This window comes from Castanea sativa, chromosome 5 (genome assembly GCF_040712315.1).
Source record: "Castanea sativa cultivar Marrone di Chiusa Pesio chromosome 5, ASM4071231v1".
Classification (NCBI taxonomy): Eukaryota; Viridiplantae; Streptophyta; class Magnoliopsida; order Fagales; family Fagaceae; genus Castanea; species Castanea sativa.
In genome coordinates, this window is record NC_134017.1 from 44394629 (window position 1) to 44418964 (window position 24336).

General features: G+C 34.4%; 1 protein-coding gene and 1 pseudogene across 1 annotated transcript; one reads left to right on the forward strand and one right to left on the reverse strand.

The window, feature by feature from the left end:
- Positions 1-5929: 5929 nt before the first annotated feature.
- On the reverse strand, positions 5930-8366 carry LOC142633532 (tetrahydroanabasine acetyltransferase). The gene is made up of 2 exons (XM_075807768.1): positions 7482-8366; positions 5930-6615 (listed from the first exon to the last, which is right to left on the reverse strand). Exons 1-2 carry the CDS (start codon positions 8282-8284, stop codon positions 6075-6077), a joined length of 1344 nt encoding a protein of 447 aa, XP_075663883.1. The 5' UTR covers positions 8285-8366; the 3' UTR covers positions 5930-6074.
- Positions 8367-14846: 6480 nt separating this feature from the next.
- On the forward strand, positions 14847-18631 carry LOC142635254 (uncharacterized protein At4g18490-like; annotated as a pseudogene).
- Positions 18632-24336: the final 5705 nt, after the last annotated feature.

Consider the following 24336-nt stretch of genomic DNA (forward strand, 5'->3'; position numbering starts at 1 on the left):
CGCAAGTAGGGGTTTTGCCACATATGAATGATATGACATCTCGCCAACTTCCTAATCATTTGGTAGTGATTTCCTTTGAGGACGCATTGGCTTCCCTACCTTGTTGAGGGCTAGTTGTGCCCTCACAAGTAGGGGCATCGCCATAATAAAAACGCCTCATTGGCTTCCTAGCTATTTGATAAGGCTTACCATTGAGAGAGTATGTGTTTCTCTTTCATTACCTAATTAAGATTATTTTTTACACTTTCATGTAGAGGCTTTGCCATAAGTGTAATATGTTGGTTTTCTTGCGCTTCACAAGGTTTCTCATTAGAAGAAAGCTTTGGCTTTCCCTACCTTATTGAGAGTATTTTTTCCCTCGCATGTAACGGTTTTGCCGTAAGAGTAATTTGTTGGTTTTCTTGTCGCTTCGCAAGGTTTCTTATTAGTAGAAAGTGTTGGCTTTCCCTACCTTATTGAAGGAATTGCACCTTCGCATGTAAGGATCTCACCATGCTTGGATAACATGATAGTTCGTCAACTTCCTAGTATTTCATAGGGCTTGCCTTCGAAAGTTGGTATAAGCGAGATGTATTGTGGTTGCTTATGAACGAGGCGTCAAAGCAACAAATGATATGCTACTTGATGAGTTTGGCTACAACCATTCCCATCACTTTTCTTGAGTCAAATTGCTTCTGCCCACTTAATGAACTATTTAGTGGCGGCAAAGACCCGAATGTACTCATTCAAGGGTGCATGGATAGGTCCAATGAGATCAAGCCCCTGAGTATAAAAGGCTATGGGGCGCTCACGTCTTGAAGGCTTATATGGTGTGTGCGTATAAGCTTAGAGTGCACTTAGAAGTGTAACTTCAGCGAATTTGGTTTTGCCAAACCAATGGTATCCCATCGCCAAGAGTTGTTGGTGGGATTTATTCCTCCTTTAGTACTCACCATATTCCTCCAAGATGAATTCCAAAAATGGGGTTCCTCATTTGCTATATAGAGGGCAGAATATAATTCATCTTTGTCGAAGGTTTGTTGTGCCATAGATAGCATCTCCATACTCAGCTAATTTGGCTTCTAATTTTGGGACAATGATAGGCTAAGCGTCGGAGATGTTGGTATAGGGTTGTTTCATTCCCAGCACAAACAGTTTTTATCCCACGCTTCGGTTAGCCTCTCTGTCGAAGATACATGGTATCACAAACAGCGGCTCCATACTTTGATTGTTTGACTTCTAACTTAGGAATAATGATGGACCAAGCATTAGAGACGTCGGTGTAGGATTGTTGCATTTCTAGCACAACAATTTCTCTCATTAGCCTTTATGCCGCTTATTCCAAGATTCCACATTGTACCAAGATTCCACTCCAAAGTCTTCGGAATGGATTTCCAGCAACTATCATGTGATTTTTGAGCTTTTTGACTTCAATATCTAGAGCGAGGTATAGCAAAGAATTCTTCAAAGGCACGCGCGCAAACCCTTCTTATTATTTGGCTTAGTTGCGAATTATATTTGCAAGAGTTGAGTGATGATAATAATTTTCTTGAGGATGGCAACATTGGCGTTTCCCTCTTCAAGCATAATCTTGAATTCAAGAATGATTAAGGCGTTGACATGGCTTGGAATGCATACGCTTGTCGCAACTTGAGATATATGAACATGCCATGGCTTGATGTGTGTGGATCGACCATGACTTCAGATGCGTGAGCTTGTCATGGCTTAGAATGCATGAGCGTGTCACGACTTCGGTGAGAGGGAATTAAGTCCTGCTTTCCCTCTTTGTCGGATGGTCCGAGAGGGTTTCCATTTTGTCCTCTAGAGTAATTATGATTTGTATTAGTAAATGATAGTCATGGCTAAGCTTTAGCATGAACGACTTATAGAAAATATTTTGATTACAAGTCTAGAGTTTTGAAATGGTTTAAACAATATATATAAAAAAAAAAAAAGAATTAGCAAAGATAATGCTTGAGAGTCTTAGCTTAAGTGTGCTTTGACGATTGTTAATCGCTCATATGACTTCGAGACTTGACGTATGGAACGTCGCTACCTCATGGCTTGGTATATAAAATATCTAGTGACTTGTGGTGGGCCATTTAGCTATTTGGTGAAGACTTAATTTAGTGGTGACACCAAAAAATATTCAATTGCGAAGGGATGCACACAAAAACATTTATATTGGCCCCAAAATGAGTCAATCACCAATGACGGCTCCCATATGCTCAACGCATGAGGGGTTCTTAGGTTGAAATGGAAGTTTAGAACTTCACTTTGTTTATTATTGCACGGAGCCTTCCTTCCCTTCACGGTCAGACTTATGGCTCACCATTTTTGCATTTTCAAGCATTTGAGCTATTTGACATTAATATCTAGAGCGAGGTCTAGCAAAAAATTCTTCAAAGGTGTGTGTCAAGCCCCTACCATTAGGCTTACGTAGGAATTCTCCTTGCAAGAGTTGAGTGACAAGAAAATTTTTCTTGAGGATGGCAACATTTGCGCTTCCCTCTTCAAGCATAATCTTGAATTCAAGAATGATTAAAGCGTTGGCATGGCTTGGAATGCATGCGCTTGTTACGACTTGAGATATATGAACATGCCATGGCTTAGCGTGCACGGATCGACCATGATTTTGGATGTGTGAGATTGTCATGACTTAGAGTGCATAAACGTGTCATGGCTTCGATGAGAGGAAATTGAGTCTAGCTTTCCTTCTTTGTTGGATGCTCTAAGAAGGTTTTTGCTTTGTCCCCTAGTGTAGTTATGTTTTATATCAGTAAACGATAGGCATTGCTAAGCATTAGCACAAACAACTTGTAGAAAATATTTTGATAAAAAATACTTGAAGGATTGAAATGGTTCAAGCGATGTATAAAAAAGATGAATTAGTAAAGAGAAAGCTTGAGAGTCTTAGCTTAAGCATGCTTTGACAATAGCATATCGCTTGTATGACTTCAAGACTTGGTTTATGAAATGTCACTACTTGAAGACTTGGTGTGTCGAATATCTAGCGACTTTCGGTGGGCTTAGCTATAACCTTTAGAAATTTGACGAAGACTTTATTTAGTGGTGACGCAAAATATATTCAGCTCCGAAGGGTTGCACACAATGTCAACTATACTCGTCCCAAAACGAGTCAATCACCCGCAACAACCCCCATATGCTTGGCGCTAACTCAGCAACAATACAACTCAACAATAAAAGACACGTGTTGAGAGGATGTTGAGGATGAGCTTTTAGTTGTTGTCGTTGGGGCTCTTGGTTTGAAATTGATGTCTAGAGCTTTACATTGTTGATTATTGGTTGGAGCAGTCATTCCCTTCACGGTTAGACTTATGGCTCACCATTTTTGCATTTTTAAGCTACAACCAAATTTTTGACAAATATCATGTAAAGCAAGAGATATAGGATGATTCATCCATAAGAATGATAGCTAAAAAATAATATAGATGAGTGGAAGAAACTTTTTCCCTTGAATAAGAAAGTTGGTTGTTCCCTCCATCATTCACTTCTTGTGTGGTTTCTGAAGGTTGGAGCGATTTCGTCACATGATTTGGAGCATCTCCAGTAGCTCAATGAGCTAAGGATAGAACTTATTTCAGCTCAACTTCACCATGCTCTTCTTGCACGGCAAAGTATCATATGGTTTTTCTTAGAACGACAAGTTAGCGTAAGAAACATCATCTTTTTGCTAGTTTCGCATCTTCAGATATATGACTTCTCTTGTTTCAGCTTCTTGACTCCCCAGCGGAGTTGCCAAAATGTCGGGGACATTTTGCGACAAGGGCCAAAAATGCGAAAATGACCCCAATCTCCCTTTGGATTCTTTAGAAGTGTTTATTGTGGAGAATCAAGCCCAAAATTCCAAATGTATAATGAAAAAAAAGGCTAATGGTGTTTTGATAAGAGAGAACCAAAATGCTAATAACAAAAGTGTAGAAAAAGCATAAAAAAACATAACAGGCTTGAAATTTCGACCCACAGTCAGTGAGAATAGGAAATTAAGGGAGGTTGTGAGGAAAAGAGGGAAGGTTCTCTTGTATCCATATTTCCACCCTTAAAGGTCAGAATTGTGAGAATATTTCCTAACTCAGTGGATTTTTGCTCTCAAGTTTTATCTCTTATAGGAAAAACGTGGTTCAACAGGTCTGAAAGTTCAACCTACAGTCAACGAGAAGAGGAAATTGGGAGAGGTTGTGAAGAAGAGAGGGAAGGTTCCCTTCTACCCATATTTCCACTCCCAAACTTCGGAATTGTGAGATTGTTGATTGGTTGAATGAGTTTTTGCTTTGAAGTTTTAGGTATGTAGGTAGAACGTGGTTGGTTTGTTTTGAACTGAAGGGAGAGTTTTATAGAGAATTTGGGGTGTTGCTAATGACTGATTTTTGAGTGTGGAAGAGGTTTTTATCCCCTATGATACTAATTTGGTGTTTTGGCTTAGGTTGCTTTTGTTTAAGGAAGAATTTGATATGCTTTTTACATAATTTTGGAAATAAAGGGGGCTTGCTAACTAATTGCCCTTGGTCAGACATTTCAGACCATTGGAAGGCTCACCTAAGTGATGTCTAGCAAATGAAGTTGGCCAATGAGAGTCAACTATGTTTTAAAAGTAAAAGTGGGTTATGATAGAAACTTTAGGCCACAATCACCCAGAGCATAAAAGCTCTTTTGAGGTGGAAATTTCGGGTATAAGACCTCCTCCGTGAGCTTGAGGTGCTACCAATGTCCCTTGCCCACTTAGTTGCATGCTTGGTCTGGTCTCATGCAAAATGATCGAAAGAAACCGACCCATACCCTCTAAACCACACTTTCTCAATTTTCCCTGTAAGTCACATGGGCTTGGGCCATGTTTAAAAGAATAAAATATAATATAATACATAAATTGGGCTTGTAAAAAAATGTGTCGTGAAAATGAGTATCAACAACTATCATCCTTTAATTTTTTTTTCCCTCTCTTTGTCATCCTCTCTTCTTTCATTTTTAGCAAACACCACCTTTTTACTATATATTAAAAAAAAAAGATAAAAAAATATTTTTAATGATTTTTTTTAGTAGGAGAGGGAGGGAATTCAAATATAGGTTCTCCCACATTGTCACCAAGCCTTAAGGCTTTTGACAACATCCTATCAATTAAAATTTATTATCTCTTTTGGCACAAAATTGTAAATCTTTTTTTCTCTGCTTAGACCCAAAATGGCTAGCTATAAGACAGAGGCAGGATGAATCAACACCTCCAACTGATGGGAATCTATTAACCATTGCAACTGTGAAATCTTTTCTCAAAACCTCTAAATTGGCATCTTAAGCTAGGAGGGAATGGCAGTACCCTGCCTTGTATTGCCTTTGCTTAGTCTTCCAACTCAAGGTCTACAACCGGTAACTTTCATTGGCCATCCAAAAGCCAAAAGGAGAGAAATCAACTTCAATCTATAGGTGAGGTTGTCTAATAAGATCTTGCTAAAATGGCTAAGCAAGCCATAATTTGGATATCACTCGGAGTAAAGCCAGTCGCCGGATTAATTCTAAGAAACCAATCATTCGTTATTAAAGAACGCTAATTGATTCTAAGTAATTTAATGTAGGGGAAAAAACTACTATTAGTAACATTAAAGACACAATATACATATTTTTCACAACTGTTAAGTATCAAAATATAGGATTGATTTTCACATGAATTCATCACTAATATCATTTTATCATTTTATTGTTTATAATTGAGAGCTCGTCACTTTATCGAATGCTTCTATGTATTAGCCAATTTAGGACACGTGATGTGCTTGTATCATGTCATGTGCCAGGGAGTATTGGATGAAAGCCAAAACTCATTCCAATTACAAATAAAGACTTATTACTCCGTGAACAACTCTCTTGTCTGATTGTGGTACCCCTGTCAACCAAAATACATACTACAGTAAAATTATGATGTGAACTTGTTATTTAGGGCCTGTTTAGTAGTAGTATTTAAGTATTGTTATTTAGTTTTCAGTATTGTGAAAATACGTGTTTGAGTGTTATATAGAAATACACATCAAAAGTGTTATTGTTGTTTAAACACTGAAAACTGTTGTTTAAAAATGGGTACCGAACAACCCTTAATATCTAGACAGCCCAAACTCGTGGTTGCCAAACCCCTTCATCTCTTCCTTGAAAGCAGGCATGGCACTCTCTCGCAAATTCACTAACACCTTGAAACCATCCTTCCTTCCAGCACTCACCGAAGAATAAGGTAAGAAAAAGCAAGGCTCAACACTTCCAAGAAGGTTTCTTGAGAGTGGCAAAACTGTTACAGGACCACCCCAACCAAAATCAACAGTTGAGTGGCCTAAGTGCCTCCAATCTGTGAATCCACTCACTCCTTTTCCTGCTGTGATCCCATCTCCATAATGCAGATGCTGAAAGTCAATAAATGAGCGAACGTATTCATCAGTGGCTCTGCTTTTGCTCTTGTTGATCACCTGTGCTGTTTCCCAAATAGGTTTCTCTACTAACTCCTTGGCACTAAGCTGCGCGTACATTGGAACACAGCCATTACCCCAGTAACCGGCAGGTAGTGGTGGCTTTACCTGTTTTCTCATATTGATTGCATAAGCAAACTTCACCTTCTCTTCGCCTGGAATTTTTGAGGCTTTAACCCTGTTTCGTAAATGACAAACAAAATGTCCAGGAGGCAACTTATAAGGCATAATTTCCAAACTTTCATAATCATAAAAAAAAGAAAAAGAAAAAAAAAAGACTCGGCTTTCAGTAAGTGTTCGTAAAGGACATAAATTGAATGTCGAAGCTATTGCCTAAAATGACAAAAATTACAGGGTAGTACTTGTAATTGGGGTAAATAATTTATCTATGATTCCTTATGAGCTATTAGGTTCCTTAATTAGTTCAATTCTGTGGTTGTATTAATCAATAAATCACATGATTGAATCTAATTGTACATAAAAAAGAAAGCATTATTTGTGTTGTAAAAAAAAAACCAACGTAATGGGTTTTAGTTTGGTATGCATGTACCATACCTACCACCCCCCCCCCCCCTTTTATTTTTTTAAGAATATACCATGCCTACCTAATCTTACAAACTATTAAGAAAAAAATTCGTAATGCTAAAGCAACTACAAATTTTTTTTTTGAGAAACAAAGCAACTACAAATTGAAACATGTACTTAATGCCAACTACAAATTTTATTTAAATAAAATTATAATACATCAACATAATAAATAGGCTAAAATTCAATAACTTTTTTTCAAAGGTCAAATTAGTGCATAAGGCTAGTAACATTGTAAAAATGACTAAATGAGTCAACCCCTTTATGAATATTTATTTTTTCTATAAAAATAAAACTTATCAAATAACAAAATCTATCAAATAAAATTTTTTATAAACATTTAAATTTAAGTGGTGTCATTTACTAACAGATTTGACAATTTAGCTGAAAATAAAATATACCAAAAAATTTTAGAAGGCAAACACAAAAAAAAAAGGAAATAATATAGAGGGGACTTACTTGGCTCGCCATATGAAAGCACCCAAAGCTTCAAAAGTGGTGAATTTCAATCCACACCGTTCAAACAGCGCGGTCTTGAACTTTTCCAAGCACTCATCACTCACATTAAAGCACTCCCTCAAAACCGGACCAATCTCCTCACTGTACGACGAAAACCCCTTCTCCAAACTCAAGAACTCACGAATCGGTGCCTCAACTCGGGGCGGGTCTCTGGGTCCCAGCAGACTCGTCCGATCCCACACCGGTTCAAACGAAACCCGAGTCGCCCCACGAGCCAACTCAGCCATAACGTTGAAGAACTGAGTCGCGCCGAGTCCATCACAAAGCGAGTGGTGTATTGCGGCCCCAAGAGTAAACCCACCGCACTTGAACACCGTGACCTGTAGCACGCACGGGTTTACAAGCCTCTCTTCCTGATCCGGGTCGGGCACTAACTGTTCGAGAAAGTGGGCATCCGGGTTGTCGTCGAGGTAGTTGAGAGAGTCGAGGGTGGTGTCGTCCACGGTGGCGTGGATGAGCGGCACGGTTAGGTTTTTGGCACTGCAGAAGAGGTGGTTGTTTTGGCGGAGAGTGGCGGCGAGAGGGTAGTAGTGGACGAGAGCGGCGGAGAGTGCGGCGGAAATGACTTGGAAAGGGTCTTTAGCGGCGGCGGAGGCAGCGGTGTTGAGGTAGGTGCGGAGGTAGCGGAAGGTGACGTGGAGGTTGGGGTCGGTGTCGAGATGGGAAAGAGGGAGGGTGTGGTCTTCGTGGAATGGTGGTGTGGTGGGAGATACTAAGGTGGTGTGTGAGATCTTGACCTGCATTATTTTGTTGCTGAGGAATTGAGCTGCTAGGACAATGAATGAGGTGAATTCTTTAGTTGGTTGTTGGTGTGAGTGATGAGTAGTGTAGCGTGGGATATTTATATGGTGTTGGCTCTGTTGTCAAGTTTTCAACTCTCGAGATTTGGTGCGTTGAAGTTGGCGGTGTGACGAGGACCATGCTGCGACCACACCACAAATTATTTTATATATTTTCTTTTTTATAATTCTGATTTGACAGATTATAAGGATTAAATTATCACTTACACATGCCACTTACCCATTTTTCTTTGCTAAAAAATTATACTACTCTACAACGTTATCATTGTAGCGAGAAATTATAAAACATTTTGTGGTATACGACTTTTCTAACTAGGCGGCTGGATATTAAAAAGATGACCGAGCTTTGACGTTTTGGAAGTGCAAAAGTATGGACCCAACAACCAGAAAAACTTCTCCATGTTACGGATACATGTTACCTCTCCCTCACAAGGAAGTGGACCCCACACTGGATATTAAAAAGATGACCGAGCTTTGACGTTTTGGAAGTGCAAAAGTATGGACTCAACAACCAGAAAAACTTCTCCATGTTACGGATACATGTTACCTCTCCCTCACAAGGGGGTGGACCCCACACTTGTGGGGTCCACCCCCTTGTGAGGGAGAGGTAACATGTATCCGTAACAGGGAATACCTTCTCAACCAACAACCACCGGGCGATTTTTCCTTATAATAGTTGCTTTTTTCGATGTTTGACGGTTTCAAATACTTTTTTTTTTTCCTGTTAAACGTGGACGTGATACTTTCATTTGATTTTTTATTTAAAAAATAAAGGTATAAAATGAGATTTTTTTTTAGCTCGCTTGGATTGAATGAAATTTTCAACTTATTTATAATTTTAGTTTATTTTTATTATTATTTATAAGTTTTATTATACTTTTTAAATATTATTTATAAATCTTATTATATTATCCAGTTTATTCTTCTATATTTTTTTTACACTTTAAATAAAAAGATAAATAAACTGTTCTTAAATAGACACTTTTAATGTTCGTAATTAGTAAAAAAATTATTTGTACACATATTTTTAATTATTTTATTTTAATTTTTCATCATTTCGGAGTTGAGACTTGCATGACCCAATGTATCGCGGACAATATTTATTACATATAGTTTATTATGCACTATGCATTTGTTTGGAATAAGCTAAATTTTTTTGCTTATCTACCATTTTAGCTTATTTTTGCTACAATTTATGAGTTTTATTGCACTTTCTGATACTATAGATAAGTCTCACTGTTTTTTTAACTTATTTTCTATATTTTCAGTAAAACAATTTTAGATTCAGCTAAATAAGTGGTTCCTAAATAGATATTATATGCACTAATTTTTTTTCCCATGGATCAAAATAGAGTCAAATGTATTTTGATGCGGTGGCTACTAGCTAGTAGGAACTAGTAACGGTAATTGTTGAAGGCAACATGAAGGCAATAGTTTTCTTCCAACCTGTTGAGTTTTTATTTATTTATTTTAATTTAAAAATGGTATAAAATACATTTGTATTTATAAAAATAACTCCACCTGCTAGGGCGAAAATAGAGTCACATGGATTGAGATGCGGTGGGTAGCTGTTTGCTAATAATATATATATTAACAAGTAAAACTGAGAGAAAATCCAATTGGAATTTAAGTTGGAATTCAATTAAAGTCTAATTTTGTGTCACGTGTTCCATTTAATCTAAGTTTTTTTTTTAAAAAAAATTTTTTTGTCAAATGAGTTAATTTAGTATAGGAAACGAGGAGTCCAATATAAATAAACCATAAAACTCCTAATCATATAATTAAAAAACAATTCAAATTTATAAGTTATTTATATAATATATCATGACTATGTACGGTCCATTACTAACTAGGTTATATATATAAATATTGAACCATAGTTTATAGAAAATTTAATTATAATCAAAATTGGATTTTGCTTTTGTTAGCTTTCCATACAAATTAAATTGTTTAAAATTTTGTTATTATTTTTTCTAGCTCTGAACTAATGAATATATTCTTTAAACAATTTGTATTCAAATATTTGTATACAAAGATATTAAACATAACAAATCGCAATTGAGTTGAATGATCCCATACACGTATCTCCATTTAATCTAAGAGATATTATTTGATCAATTTACTGTTTTATTTTGTGTTGTATTTAGTAGACTTTCACAGATAATAGTTGTGAATTAATATTGTATACATAGATTCGATAGTGATTTTTAAAATTATATACGTAATAACAATGTAATGAGAAACTTAGCATAACCAATATCATGAAAATGGTAAGAAAAAACTATTTTAGTAGCTCCAAATGTACTAATCAAATTATGTTCTTTATGTTTAATAACTCAAGCTAATATCAATAGCACCACTATGATTCTTTATTCTCATGTGTAAGCAGGGGTTACATACTAGTTAGTATAATATTTAAGACAATATGAAGAAGCACTTACTAGTAATTTGTTTGGGTTGCCATGTTTTTATTGGTTTATTTTATTTGAATTTTTTTTAATGAATTAAATGGATGGTTGTATGCTTGACTCGAAGAATGAATGCTTTTATATATATATATATATATATATATATATATATATATATATATATATATATATATATATATATCTAAAAACGTATTTATTGTTGCTACATTACAATTGAGCCACATAAGTATTACGTCATTATTTCTTTTTCCCATCTTTAGAGTATCCACAGTTATGCTCTTAAAATAGCTTTTTAGTTATTTTATAGCTCCAAACAAACAAAAACACCACACAACAATGTTACTGAACTTAAAATATCTTACCAACTTGCTACAGTGAGCTACTAGTAATATAATAGTAGCAGCTCAATGTAGCAAGTTGCTACAAATTTTAAATTATTTTATCTTTCTTCTCTCATTATTAAATTAGTTTCTCTCTCTCTCTCTCTCTCTCTCTCTCTCTCTCTCTCTCTCTCTCTCCATGTGTAGTGTTTATTATATTTATTTTATTTGTTTGTTTATATTACTTTAATGTGTTGTTTGTTAAAATAAAACTTTTGATGTTGGGTATATTGTAAAATGAGTAGTTATAATAGATAAAGAAAAATTCTGAATTGCTAAAAGTTATATTTTTTTGATAACCTTGCTTTGAATGCTCTTATTGATTGAGTATTGCAAAATTAATTATTTTTGGCCAACATGATGCACTACACACCATCATAGACTCTAATTGTCTATTGTTTACATTAAAAACTCCTTTCAACATTGAGTGTTGTTTTCTTTTCCAATTATGTGTGTGCATAATAAATTTTGTTACACAATTATTTGGCCACATCATCTACTTATTTTCTACTTCTTCTTTTCTCTTTTAAAACTTTCTTCTCACTACTCTCAAAAAAAAAAAAAAAACAACAAAAAACAACAAAAACCTCTTCTACTCCCTATTAGTCCACACCTACGGTTACACTTCCTCCAACCTTTCACTTCCCCCTTTGCCTCTTTACCTCTCCCACTACTCTTTACTTCACCGTTACATTTCATTCATCATTTTCTCTTTCTTATAATTTGATTTTTTTCTTTCCCATTTTATTTTGTATAAATTTGATATCATTTCCTCTATTTAATTCATATTTTCCCACACAAAAATTGTGAGTACTCTCTCTCTCTCTCTACTTTCTTTTGGTGAATTTTTGTTCTTTCTTATAACTCTAATTAAGGTTGATTTTTTTAAAAAAATTTGTGTTTTGGTATTGTGTTTCAATTTCCCATCACAAAGTATTCACTCTCCCTTTTATAGCTTTGGTTGAATTTTGGTTTGTATTAATACTTAGTTTTTTTGTTTTAGAAATAGGAATTTTAGTTTATATCAAAACACAATCTAGATGACTATGAATTTGAATATGCTTACCCATTGTTTGAAATTTTGAATAATAAATTATTATAAAGTCTATCTTTTATTCCTTTGATTTCATTTTAATTTTGGTTAAGATAACATTGTAATTTTGTGATGAGTTTTGATTATTATGATAATTTCCTTATTCCTTAATAAGAGATGAGAAATTTGAATAATAAATTTGAAAATTATAAAATTTAGTTGTATATTAGGCAAATTTAACACTATACAACAAAAATTAGAAGGATATGGTTCACATTAAAAATATATTAATTAAACACAAAAAAAAAAAGAATGATATGTTTGTAGAGATAAAAAGATATAAAATAAAATACTAGTAGAAATATTTAAAAAAAAAAAACTTGTAGAGATATTTTTTTATTTAAAAATTGACGATACTTAAAGTAATTGTTAATTTTTATATATTACACCTCATTACATAATATTTATATTATTTCTATATTTATATATATTGGGATGTGTCCCTGTATTTTGAATATAATTCCTGTGTGTTGAATTTAATTTAGAGGCTGGTTGTGTTATTTTGTAGTTACATTGCATCATGCATGTATATTCTGCTTGATTTTAGTTGTAATGAAAGTTACTGAAAATCAAGAACCAAAACTATATATATTTCGAAAGCTAATCATAAATAAGAATGTCTCTATAGGTAGTAATTTCAGTTATCCTTTGCACTGGGTTGTGCCTTTTTTTTTTTTTTTAATGAAGAGATAAAAAATGGGTTGTGCCATTTTCCCTGGGTTGGAACCAAAACACATATGTGCACTGGAAAATAGAGTTAATCACCACCCACGCGTGAGTAATAAGGTTGTGGTACAAACTTCTAAGGCAAAAAATGCCTTTTTTCTCTAACCATTCACAGCTGAGTTTGATTGTTATGCTTATGCACTAAAGAGTGAGTATCCCAACTGATCAGATATGTAATTTTTTCTTTTTGAAGTTTTTCTTGCTATATCCGTCCCAGGTCTCCCTTTAGTGCTAGAAATGAGATTAAAAAAAAAATAGTTTTGAGTATTTTATATCTATTATAGTTGTGTTTAGTGTTGTTAATTCTTACAATGTGGTGTGTTAGTAACATTTTCAATACAATAGATAAAGGAGAATTGAGTAGGGTTGGCTAGAAATTGGTTCAACACTCGTGTTAATAGACCACGGCCAAAGAACTTACAAATATGCTCCAGTAGATAAAAGGTAGGAATAGAGCGCAATTGTTGGTTCTCCACTTCTTTGGCAATAGACATTTTGACACCGAGTCTTGAACCTTGATCATAATTAATAACGCCACCTTGGTCATTTCAGTCTACACTGCTACTGTGCAAAGTGTTTGTTCAATATCAGAAGGAATCTAGAAACTTGAGTGGTTTATTTACCATCTGAGCTATGCCTTGAATACTTTTTGCATTGGTTCTGTGTTCAATTTACATTGTTACTGTGTAACATATTTATTCAATCTACATTGCTACTGTGAAAAATGTTTGTCCAATCTCTGAAGTGCTCACAACCAAGAGGGTAACTTGAATTGCTATTATAGGAGCTTCAATACTTTTTGCATTGGTGCTGTGTCTTTGTATGTTTAGATGCGTGAAAGGAAGGCCACAGAAAGAGAATGATGAGAGGCATGATATTGGTGCCTGTAAGGCCTCTAGAGAAAAACCTAAATACAGTAAATCATTGCCACAGCAGAATTCTCCAATGGAGAAAGGTATCTCTTTTATTGTCCATTCATCTTTTTCAAACTCGTTAAAATTTCCTTCTCTTACATTTTGGTCTGCTTGAAAATTGTCTTATTAAATATCGTTAGCTGCACCAAGAGGGGGGAGTTGCAAAACCACCAGATAGTTATGTTGAAGACAATGGAAGAACAGGTGTATTTCCAAAGCCTCAGAATGCATAGGAGGTAGATGTGAAAACAACACCTGCAGTTTCACTGCCCAAGATGTATCATGATTCAGACATGAGCAGCATGGATATGGAGTTCTTGCCACCACCACCACCTCCTCCATATTTTTTTTTTCCTTTTGAGAAGGTCTTTTGGGAACCGATGGTAACTTTCAATGTAATTACAAGTAGATATCCTTCTAAGAGTCCGAATGTAATTTCTGCAAAAGCTTTCACTGTTGCGTTGCTTCAGCAGTATACAAATAGCTTTTCACATGAGCTAACTGATGGAAAGGTAAGATTCTTTTAGCTTAATAAGTTTTTTTTTTTTTTTGTTTTTTTGTTCTTTCATCTTTGTCATCCTCATCAGGAAAATTAGTTTTGAAGTCTTAATCACATTTACCTCCTAGTGTGAAATAAAGTACATTCACTATTTCCCCAAAACAATAATTATGAGTGCAGAAGAAACTGATCAACAAAGTTGCTCATCTCAGAATTAAATGTTCACAGAACCATCTTCTCAGCTATTCAAAGATGATTTACCCGTCAAACCTGTACATGAATCAACAGTGTTTCAGATTTTTCAAAAGTACAGACATGAACTTGTTCACTGGGCACAGAAGAAAAAACCACTTCAGGCGGAGAGCAAACTGATGCTGACAAAATGATGTCTAGTACTGGTACTCATCATGAAGACTCAGCATGCAAGAATTCACCTGCGATGCACATCACTGCATCAGACAGCAATGATGCTGAAAGGAATGAGACAGGTAGCAATGAACCAATCCGATTTATGGATGACTGAACCACCTGAGTCAGATGAACATACGGAAGACAGTCCCATCACAAATATCTCAAGGCAAATGCGGTATGACTCCAAGGGGGTCAAAAAGAACCAGAGGTCATCTTCCAAGCTTTCTTTGGCCCCATTGGACAGGTAAGAGTATTCAGACACTTGACAAAATTTCTTTTTGAAATGATATAAGGTAACTAGAAACTGATAATTAAGTACTTATCTGCTTTAGATGGCTTCAAGTGAAAATGAAGAAATATCACAAAATTTACTACATAATCTTTGTTGATATAATCTTTGACACAGCATGTTAACTTTTAGGTTCAGCTTAGTGCACATGTTTTGTTTACTTGATGCGGGGTAGTTGATACAAGGACACTGGTGAAAGGAAAAGAAGCTGGGGAGATCCACTCTATTTCTTGTAAGAGGCCAGAGGAATCTGGACTTGAATTTCATTGGCCAACTGGGACAAAGTTTCCCTCAATTGGCAGCAAAAGAGTTGGGGCCATGCATCTATCTCCTTCCAGTGAAAAAAGGTGTGTCATGCTTTATGTAACAATTGCTATTATAGGCCTTCAAATGATCTTCTATTTGATATATTCTGCAAAGAAGGACTGGAAGCAAATTGGTTCATCCAACAATTTCAGTTGCTAGAGAATTAACAAAAGACCAACCTCTTTTGCTGGGAAGTGAAAATAATGTTATAAGTTTTAGTAAAATCAGGTGAGGCATCTGTACCTAGTAGTTTCACTTTCAGATAAAGCTTCTACACTTGGCATCAAGTTAAACATTTGTCCCTCAAGATTAGATCATGTAAGAACAGTAAAAAGAAAAGTTCCCATATTGAAGCTCAAATGACAATGCCCCTCACAATCTTCAACAGGGAGAGGGCTTAAATTCTGATAATGTACCAATTGGGAGCAAGCTGATTGAGAATTTACAGCCACATGACAAAGTAAAAAAAAGATGAATTTGTTTTGCTAGGAAGTGAAAAGAATGTTAAAGACCATCATACTCAATATTTTTTAGTTGGATGTGAATTTTAACAAATCCATGGTTGGATTAGATGCTCTTCTTATATTCTACATGCTTGCCAAATTTCAAGATTATATGAGATCAAGAACTTTGTCATCGATCATTTGTTTAAATTTCAAGCTTTTATACTTGAGCTTTGTTGTTTGACTCTGTGTTGAAGTTCTTTATATCAGATTTACATCACTTTGAGCTTTGTGTTGGGTTGTTTGGTCATTCAACAACTGAAATATCAATTGCTTTACGTAGGATTTTCCTAAGTGATGTAGAGATTTAAAAGTTCCCTTTGTTTGTCCCATCCATGTGAGGTAAGACATGTAAGGTTATAGCCAAAATAATAATTACTGGCAGAGTAGGCTTTAACTCTTTTGTTGATTGTATTTCAGTCACTGTAGAAAGAAATATCAATTCTTGCATAAATGTTTAAGAACCTTTGTGACAATGTCTATTTTAAAGTTGACATTTGGCATGCTTTTACAATTATTACTGTATATCGATGCCAACCTTGTGTTATTGATCTTAAATAGAGTGAAAAAAACTGCCAAGTGTTTGGATAAGCAGATAAGGATCCTAAATATAAAATTGATGAAGTCAGATGTAGGAACTAATTGAGGGTGGAACTTAAAGACAATGCAATATATATGCATATTGGCATAATTTTTTTAAATTTTTATACATCATCATTTTTTTGGAAGGAATCTATGTTCAATACAAGTTTCCTCATTTACGTGATTTTAGATAATGAGTTCTCAAAACGTTACCCTGTTTTTTGGGATGTGCTAATTATACTTCAGTCACTCCTACTATATTCAACAGGTAAATTTCTTTCAGAAGTCTTGTTACCATGATTGTTTTGATTTTTTGGATGTTAATCTTCTGAGTTGAACATGACTGCTTAGTCTCTAGTCTCTATATGATAATTCTCCTATAGTAAGTTCTCTCAGACATATAATCAGGCTTGCAATCTTTTCATAAGACCTCCTAGGGAAATATTATATTGTTGATTCAAGTTTTGCAACACTCACAGAATTTCTTGAATCTTTCCAGCCTAACTGGTAAGGCAAATGAATGTGGTGCCCAGACAAGTGTGAATTCTAAAATTTGTGCTTTCGAGCATGCAGTATTTGCAGAACTTGAAGACCATTTTGGCTGAAAGGAATGAACTTTGCTTCATAAAAGCTGGCAAGAGGACACCTGATCTCTCTAGCATTAATTGATGTATATCTTCAATGTTGGATTACAGAGGCAAACAAAGTTATATCAAATTCCGTAAGTCAGAGAGAAATTAATTCCTTGGAAAAGTCGGTGCAAAAAATGGAAGTACAGGGAAATATAGCATTGAAGATTGAGCATCGTGTTGACAGTACTGAGAAAGAAGTGTCTCAAAGCCCATCCTTGAATAGGAATACATTTGAGGTTTTATATTGTTAAACCACTTCTTGTTATTCATTAAGATCTCTTCAAAATGATATCACAACAATAGTGATCTCATATGGAGCTTCCGTAAGTTATAAGAAAATTATCATGACTTCTCATCACCAATATTGATAGGATGCTACTTTGCAGGCATCAAATGCAGATTCAGTGTACTTAAAGCCTCTAAAACAGCTCTCTGCGTCATCTAGTGAAAGCAGGTCTGATTGTTCTATTGACTATAATATGTTCTAAACTTACTGGAATAACATGTGCTTTATCAAAAATCACTTGCAGCAATTCAAAATTACCTTTGGAAAGAGTCCTTGAAGAACAGGTAAATATCTACAAAATCTGTCGGCCTATTTATCAACCCTGACTGCTGAACTTTATATGAATAATATAGATGGTTGAAGCCTTATTTGGTGAACATAAATTGCTTAACTTTCATTTACATTTGCTCCAGGTTTGCATTCATGGGATTCAGGGAGAGAGTAGTGCCAAGCATGTCTTTACTGACCACCGGACCTCCAACTTGAATGTGTTCGAGAGGTGAACATGATGGACTTGAAAATTCCTTTAGTTATGGGGAATGATGGAAATGTTGAGAAGGCTGAGGCATATACGAAGGAACTTGATGATGTGAGTGAACTAGGATTTATTTATTAGCTATTAAGTGATTCATATAGGCTTAACTTGGTAGTTGCTCATCAAATCATGAACTTGACGAAGTCTCAAACCTGTAAGTGACTTTGAAACTGTGAACCTGAAACCTAAAAAAGGACTTGCAGTTGTTCAATTGTAGAGGAACACATCTTCGTTAATTCATTTAGTGAAATGCTGACTTTGAGATTCCCAATTACCAAAAACCTCTTTGTCAACTAAACCCAATATAACTTTTTTTTTTTTTTGAGAGAGATAATTATAACATGCTGCTAATCCAGATGAGCATGGGAGGTGTAAATTCAACTACAAGGTTTTTGACAACCCAACATAGCTTTAATGAACCGTCCTGAGTCAAAGTTTGGACTTTGTCATTCCAAGGAGGATGTAATGAGAGCCCAAAACTTGCAATTGATGCAGGAGACTCAAAGAACTATTTATTTTAATTTAGGATTATTTAATTTTTGTAGTCATATTTAGTTTATTTTTAGACCCTATTGAAATTATTAAATAGTCCTTTTGTTTTCCTTCCTGCAGATTTGCAACTTGCTGAGAAAAAAGCATGGGGAATCCAAAGAAATATTAGTTTGAGCTATTGTCAACAATAACAATTTGCTGATGCTTAAATAATAATAATAAAAAAAAAAAATTGCTCTGAAACAATTTTTAAGCAAAAAAGAAGCATGTCATTTCTATGAATGTAATACATCAGAAATATATATATATTTTTGTGAATGAAAAGAATAGTGTATTTCCTTTCTATGAATGTAATACATCAGAAATATATCTTTCAATGAAGAGAGGAGTTCCTCACTTCCTCCAACCAAAATTTTGCTATCTAGTGGGCTTGGATTCCTATCCCAGAGCTGAAGTATTTGCTGCTTTGTTACAGTCTTTACTTGTACATTTGACACCACCCTCCTTAAAAATTTGGCTCACTCTTTTTCATCCTCGTTCAAGTGATTGACAATGGAAAGATTGGGAATTGTTGAACTGAGGGTTGAAATCATAAAAGATAAATCCCCTTCAACAATCCAATTTTGCAATCCTATTTCTCTTGTAAAATTTTTTGCCATCACTACTGACAATGCTTTCCCTTCCTCACAATCATCCCCACTAGTATTTTCTCACTCAAAGCAGCTACGGTCACGAACTTGTACCCTGATCCCAACTGAGCTACTTCATTGGAACTTCACACCATCAAATTTACTTTGTAACAGTCCATAAGTGATGCCGTCCACATGACTATCTCTCTGGTTTGCATGCCATATTCTTGGCCCGGATTTTCGATGAGCTTAATAGCATATTCAACAGCTCTTTGTGTTAGCAGAGGAGCCTCTATCCTTCCTCCAGTCCACCTGATTCATTTCTCATCCACCAAAGCATCCTTATAACTGGGAAGAAAAATCTCTACCTCTACAAAACCACTTTGTACCAATTTGACTTTTTTATTTTTTATTTTTGGTTATACATTTTAAGCGGGGGAGGGGATTCAAATCATGGATGTTTACATTAGAAACACTAGGACTTAGAAAGTAAATTATAATGCCAAAATATTGGGATTGGTTATCTTACGGAAGTCACCGAGATTGTTTTATTAGGAGATCCGTATTCCAACTTCTCAAATTAGATTTAGAAAGTGAATCGTTTCCATAATAAGGGAAAGTATCTTTACTAGATGTTTGACTTCAAACATAGTATAAGAGGTTCGCCCTCCAAATCATGACGAGAACCTTCATTTTGAAAAGGTTTGTAGCACAAAAGATGCTGCATTTGCCTCCTTAACTCAGCCATTTCAACGTCACGGAGGTCTCTTTTGCGAGCTGGAGGTGTTTCAACGTTAGACATGATTGTGTTTTGTGATTTTAATCTAATTTATAAATTTCATAATCAATTAATCAGTTTTTAAAATAAAGTCTATTGTTCCTCTAAATTTTATATTGTTAGTTTAAATAACAAATTTTTTAACACTAGTGAAGCAGATCAATCAATAGTTGGAAACCAATTCTAGGATAAAAAATTATAAATATGAATTAAGACGATTGAGCTTCTAAGCGTTCAACAATGGTGTGGGAAAGCCACATATTCCAATTGCCTTCTTTCCTATATCCAAGTTCTTTCCCCTCAAAATCAAGGGTTCCTCTTTTTCTTCTTTGTGGCTCTAATATAATATTGCTTTCAAACACATGACAACATTTTATTGGTTGGGGGACCACTAGACATTATTGACGTGGCCCCCCAATTGTATTGACTAATTTTTCTTACAATTGAAAGTTACTTTTTTACCTCACGCATAAAAAATGGCATGTAGAAACATTTTCCAAAAATTGCGGGTGTAAGAGGCATTGGATTTCTTTAATTTGATGGTGCACAATCTACATTTCGTCTTTAGGTTAAAAAAAAAATTTCTATATCATACTAATTAGTTAAGTGATGTAATTTGTGACAAGTTTAAAAAAAAAACATTTATGAGAAAAAAAAAAGAAAAAAAAAAACTGAGATGTGGAGTTTTACTTTTTACCAATTGAATGCAAAAAATCATTGTTTCAAGTGAGCATAAGGTTCTACCATGTGACGCTCTCTTTGACAAGATTTTTTTTTTTTTTTTCACATAAATTATTTACTCAAGTCTCATATCATAGATAAAGACTATTTATTTTCTTAGATTCATTGTATTAGGATATTTCTTAAGTATCACATTAGAGATAAGTTAATTAAAATTTAAAAGATAAGGACTCTTTATTTTCTTAGGTTTACCGTTTCAGGACTTTCCTCTCTCACATTCTACTCACCATTTTTACCTCTTGCACTTTGCTACTTTATATAGCATTACTCATCAATTAATCAATCCAATATAAGGAGAGGCCTCATGTGAGAGGGCATAAGTTTCTATCATGTGTGACTCTCCTTGAGGATTTGCTTGCAATAAAAGATATGGACTTTTAGTTTTATTTGGTTCATCGTTTCAAGAATATTTATCTATCTCTCACAAAGATAAGGACTCTTTGTTTATTAAATAGATACCAATTAAAAGATAGAAACTCTTTATTTTCTTAGGTACATTGTTTTAAGACTTTTTTTTCCCTCTCTCTTTTACTTTGGATTTTTTCCTCTTGCACTTATGCTTCTTTATATACACTTGCTTATAGCCCTTTACGTCATCACAATTCAAATACACATATGAGATTCTCCAAACTAGGAATGATGTCCTTTAGCTTCAACCCATGAACTACACATGTCTAACCCTATCATGATATCCCATCTCACCCTAACACATATGAGTTAGCTACAACTAGAGCATATGTAGAATATGTATTGCGGTTTTGATTTTGAGTGACAACGACTTGTGGTTTTGATGTGGAGGTTAGAGGTCATCGTGGGTTTTGTAAGGGTTGTGATTGGATATGGGAAGAACCTTTTATGGGTTTTGGGAGTTTTTATTTGATGTCACTTTGGTAACATATATACTATTTTGTCAACCTTCAACCCTTAGTCCATGTTTTTTTACCTATTCTTTGTTACTCTTTTTGTATTTTTTACCTTTACTTTGATACTAATGTATCATAGTGCTCACGCATAAATGGAATAAAATTTTTTCTCTTATTAGCTTAACTATTAGAGTTGTATTTGAAAAATTTGAATGTGAGGCTTATAACTTAATAGAATTAGTTAACATAAAGTTATTTGATATAAATTTTAAAAAATAATATGAGATCTTTAGAAGTTTATCTTTGCAATTTGCCTTATACAATATTTGGGCGCTTGGGAGCTTACTTCAATTTTTGCAATAGTAAGAAAAGTTACTGCTATTTAGTGTGCGTTTGGCTTCAAATTAAAAAGCCAGCTTATTTTACTATTTGGCTTATTTTTGTTACTATTCATGGGCCCCACTGCACTTTTGGTACTATTCATGGGTCTCACGGTACTATTTCAGCTAACTTTTATCTTTATCTACAGTACTTTCAGTAAAAACTTTTTAATTTTAGCAAAATAAGCAAATCCCAAATAGATCCTTAGTGTAGTATTGGTGTGAGCCTTGACCATAAAAGTAAAAAATGATGATGATTTTTTAGTTTTCTTTGTTGTGAATCAAGATTACCTCAGCTTTAGTTGCAACCTCTAGTTTAATTGCAGTTATTCAAGAGTACTATGCAAACGGTGTACAGACTACAGTTGTATTGTTATGGGTTAACCGTGAACCGATCACTAAACCGAATTTTTTAATGTAAGAACTAGTCACTTAAACATTTTGAGAGATCCTCTTGAACCGGGGTTCGACTCGAAAAATCGTCCAAATTGTGAACCGGTTCAACCGAGTCAAAGAGTTTACCTTGATTTTAAAAAATAGAGAATAGGGAGTTATGGGGCGTAGAATCGGAGACCTCATGCTTTATTTAAGAACCATGACTAGTACAATGACCAACGTACCACTTAGGTTCCTTGTGAACAAATATGAAGTATTATTATTGTAAGGACGTGTTTTAATCCACAGCCCACGAGATTAGGACAATGACCCAATGAGCCCAAAACAATAAAAGAGCGGGCCTGCTACTGAACGTTCAATGAGTTAGAATGTAAATCACAATAGGCTAGTTGGTGTTAGAATGAGTAAAACAAACAGTTTGAAAGGAAAAATACTCCTCGATCAGGTTCGAGGATGATATGTTCTTATATATTTCTTTTAGCCTTATACAAATATTCAAGTTCTTGGTTACACAGTGATTTCTTTTTTGGTTTTCTGATGATCCTCTCTATAATGGAATCATCCTCCTTTTATACTCCCTTCCATTCTTTCATCTTAGCAATCCACATGTAGATCAAATTGCTAATTTCCTTGATACTTGTCCCATCAACACCTTCTTGAAATCTTTGGGAGCAACTGTAAGGCTAGAAGTCACTATTCAGGTATCACTTCCACATTAATGCGGCCAGTTGGTTTGGTGCAGAGCATTCAATGCGATGGTAGCAGCTTTCTTCTCAGATATTTCTCAATTCTTTGTTGACTTAACCCTCTCTGAAGCTTATCATTCCAAGCATGGTTGCTCACTACTCAATACTTGATGGGTGGTCAAACTTTAGGCTTTCGCCCTGTTGGCTAAGGAAGGGTAGCTCCTCAGACAACGTCACCTGTTCATTATGACCAGACCTCTTCCTCGACCCAATAATCTACCTGCTTTCGCTAGTACTTATCTGTCCTCGGTGCTCTTTGACGTCCTCGGGTGCGGCCCACGACCCAATATCCTTATCTGGACCCTTCATCCCTACAATTATATGTATTTTAGACTTAGGTGATTTATAATTTTTCAACTTATTCTATTACCTCTCTCTTAGTTTATTAAATATTACTAAATTTGTTTTCTTTGATAAATTTACTTGTGATTTAAGAATAATGCATTTGCATGGGAATATACTAAAATAATTAAAAGTGATTTTTTTTATTTAATCAAAATGATTTAGACTTGATGGACTATTATAGACAAAAAATAAAAATAAAAATTCATGCTTATTTATGTTGTACTATTTTCTATTAACATTATAATATCAAGAAATTTTATTACAAATTTTGTTTCAATTATTTTTTAGATATTTTTAGTCAATTTTGATAATATTTATAAATTTAATATACCTTTATTTGTATTTTAATTAATTACTAAATTAATTATGGCATCATCACGGTTTGACCTCGGTCCGACCTTAAAAATCTTCAACCTCTCCCTTTTCAATTCTTTGAATGGTCTGGATCTAAAAACCATATTTTTCACATAACTATTTTGTTCTTTTTTCTCATGTGTCTTTCACGTTTAGTACTTATCTACCTGTATCTCTTTGGTTACTTAGTTGTTAGTGTTGTTAATTATAGTTACTGTGGTTTGTTAGAACTAGTTTCAAATATTTTAATTTGATGTTACGGTTTTGATATATGATTGTAAGTTAATTAGTAGTGTGCTCTACATCTCTAATAAAAACAAAGCTCCTTTGTAAACCAATAATACAAGACCAGTTCAGTCAATTTTATTTTAGACTTTTCTTGAATTTTAGCATTCTCTTTTCTTTTTTCTTTTTTTCTTTTTCAAATTTTTTAATTTTTAAAAAAAAAAGGATATAGAAGCCCTATTAGAGACAATAAAATATTGATGGAAGTATATTTAGCTAATTTTTCTTTGTTTGATTACATTCTATTTATGTTAGTATACAAATGATTTTGTTTCATTTAGATTATGAAAGTGTTTGAGATTGGGGTCTTGAGATTTGGTGGTGAGAATGGAGTGGAAGTGTACATTTTATTCAAATGTTATTTTATTACTTAAAAAATTAAATTTATAATATGTTATAGA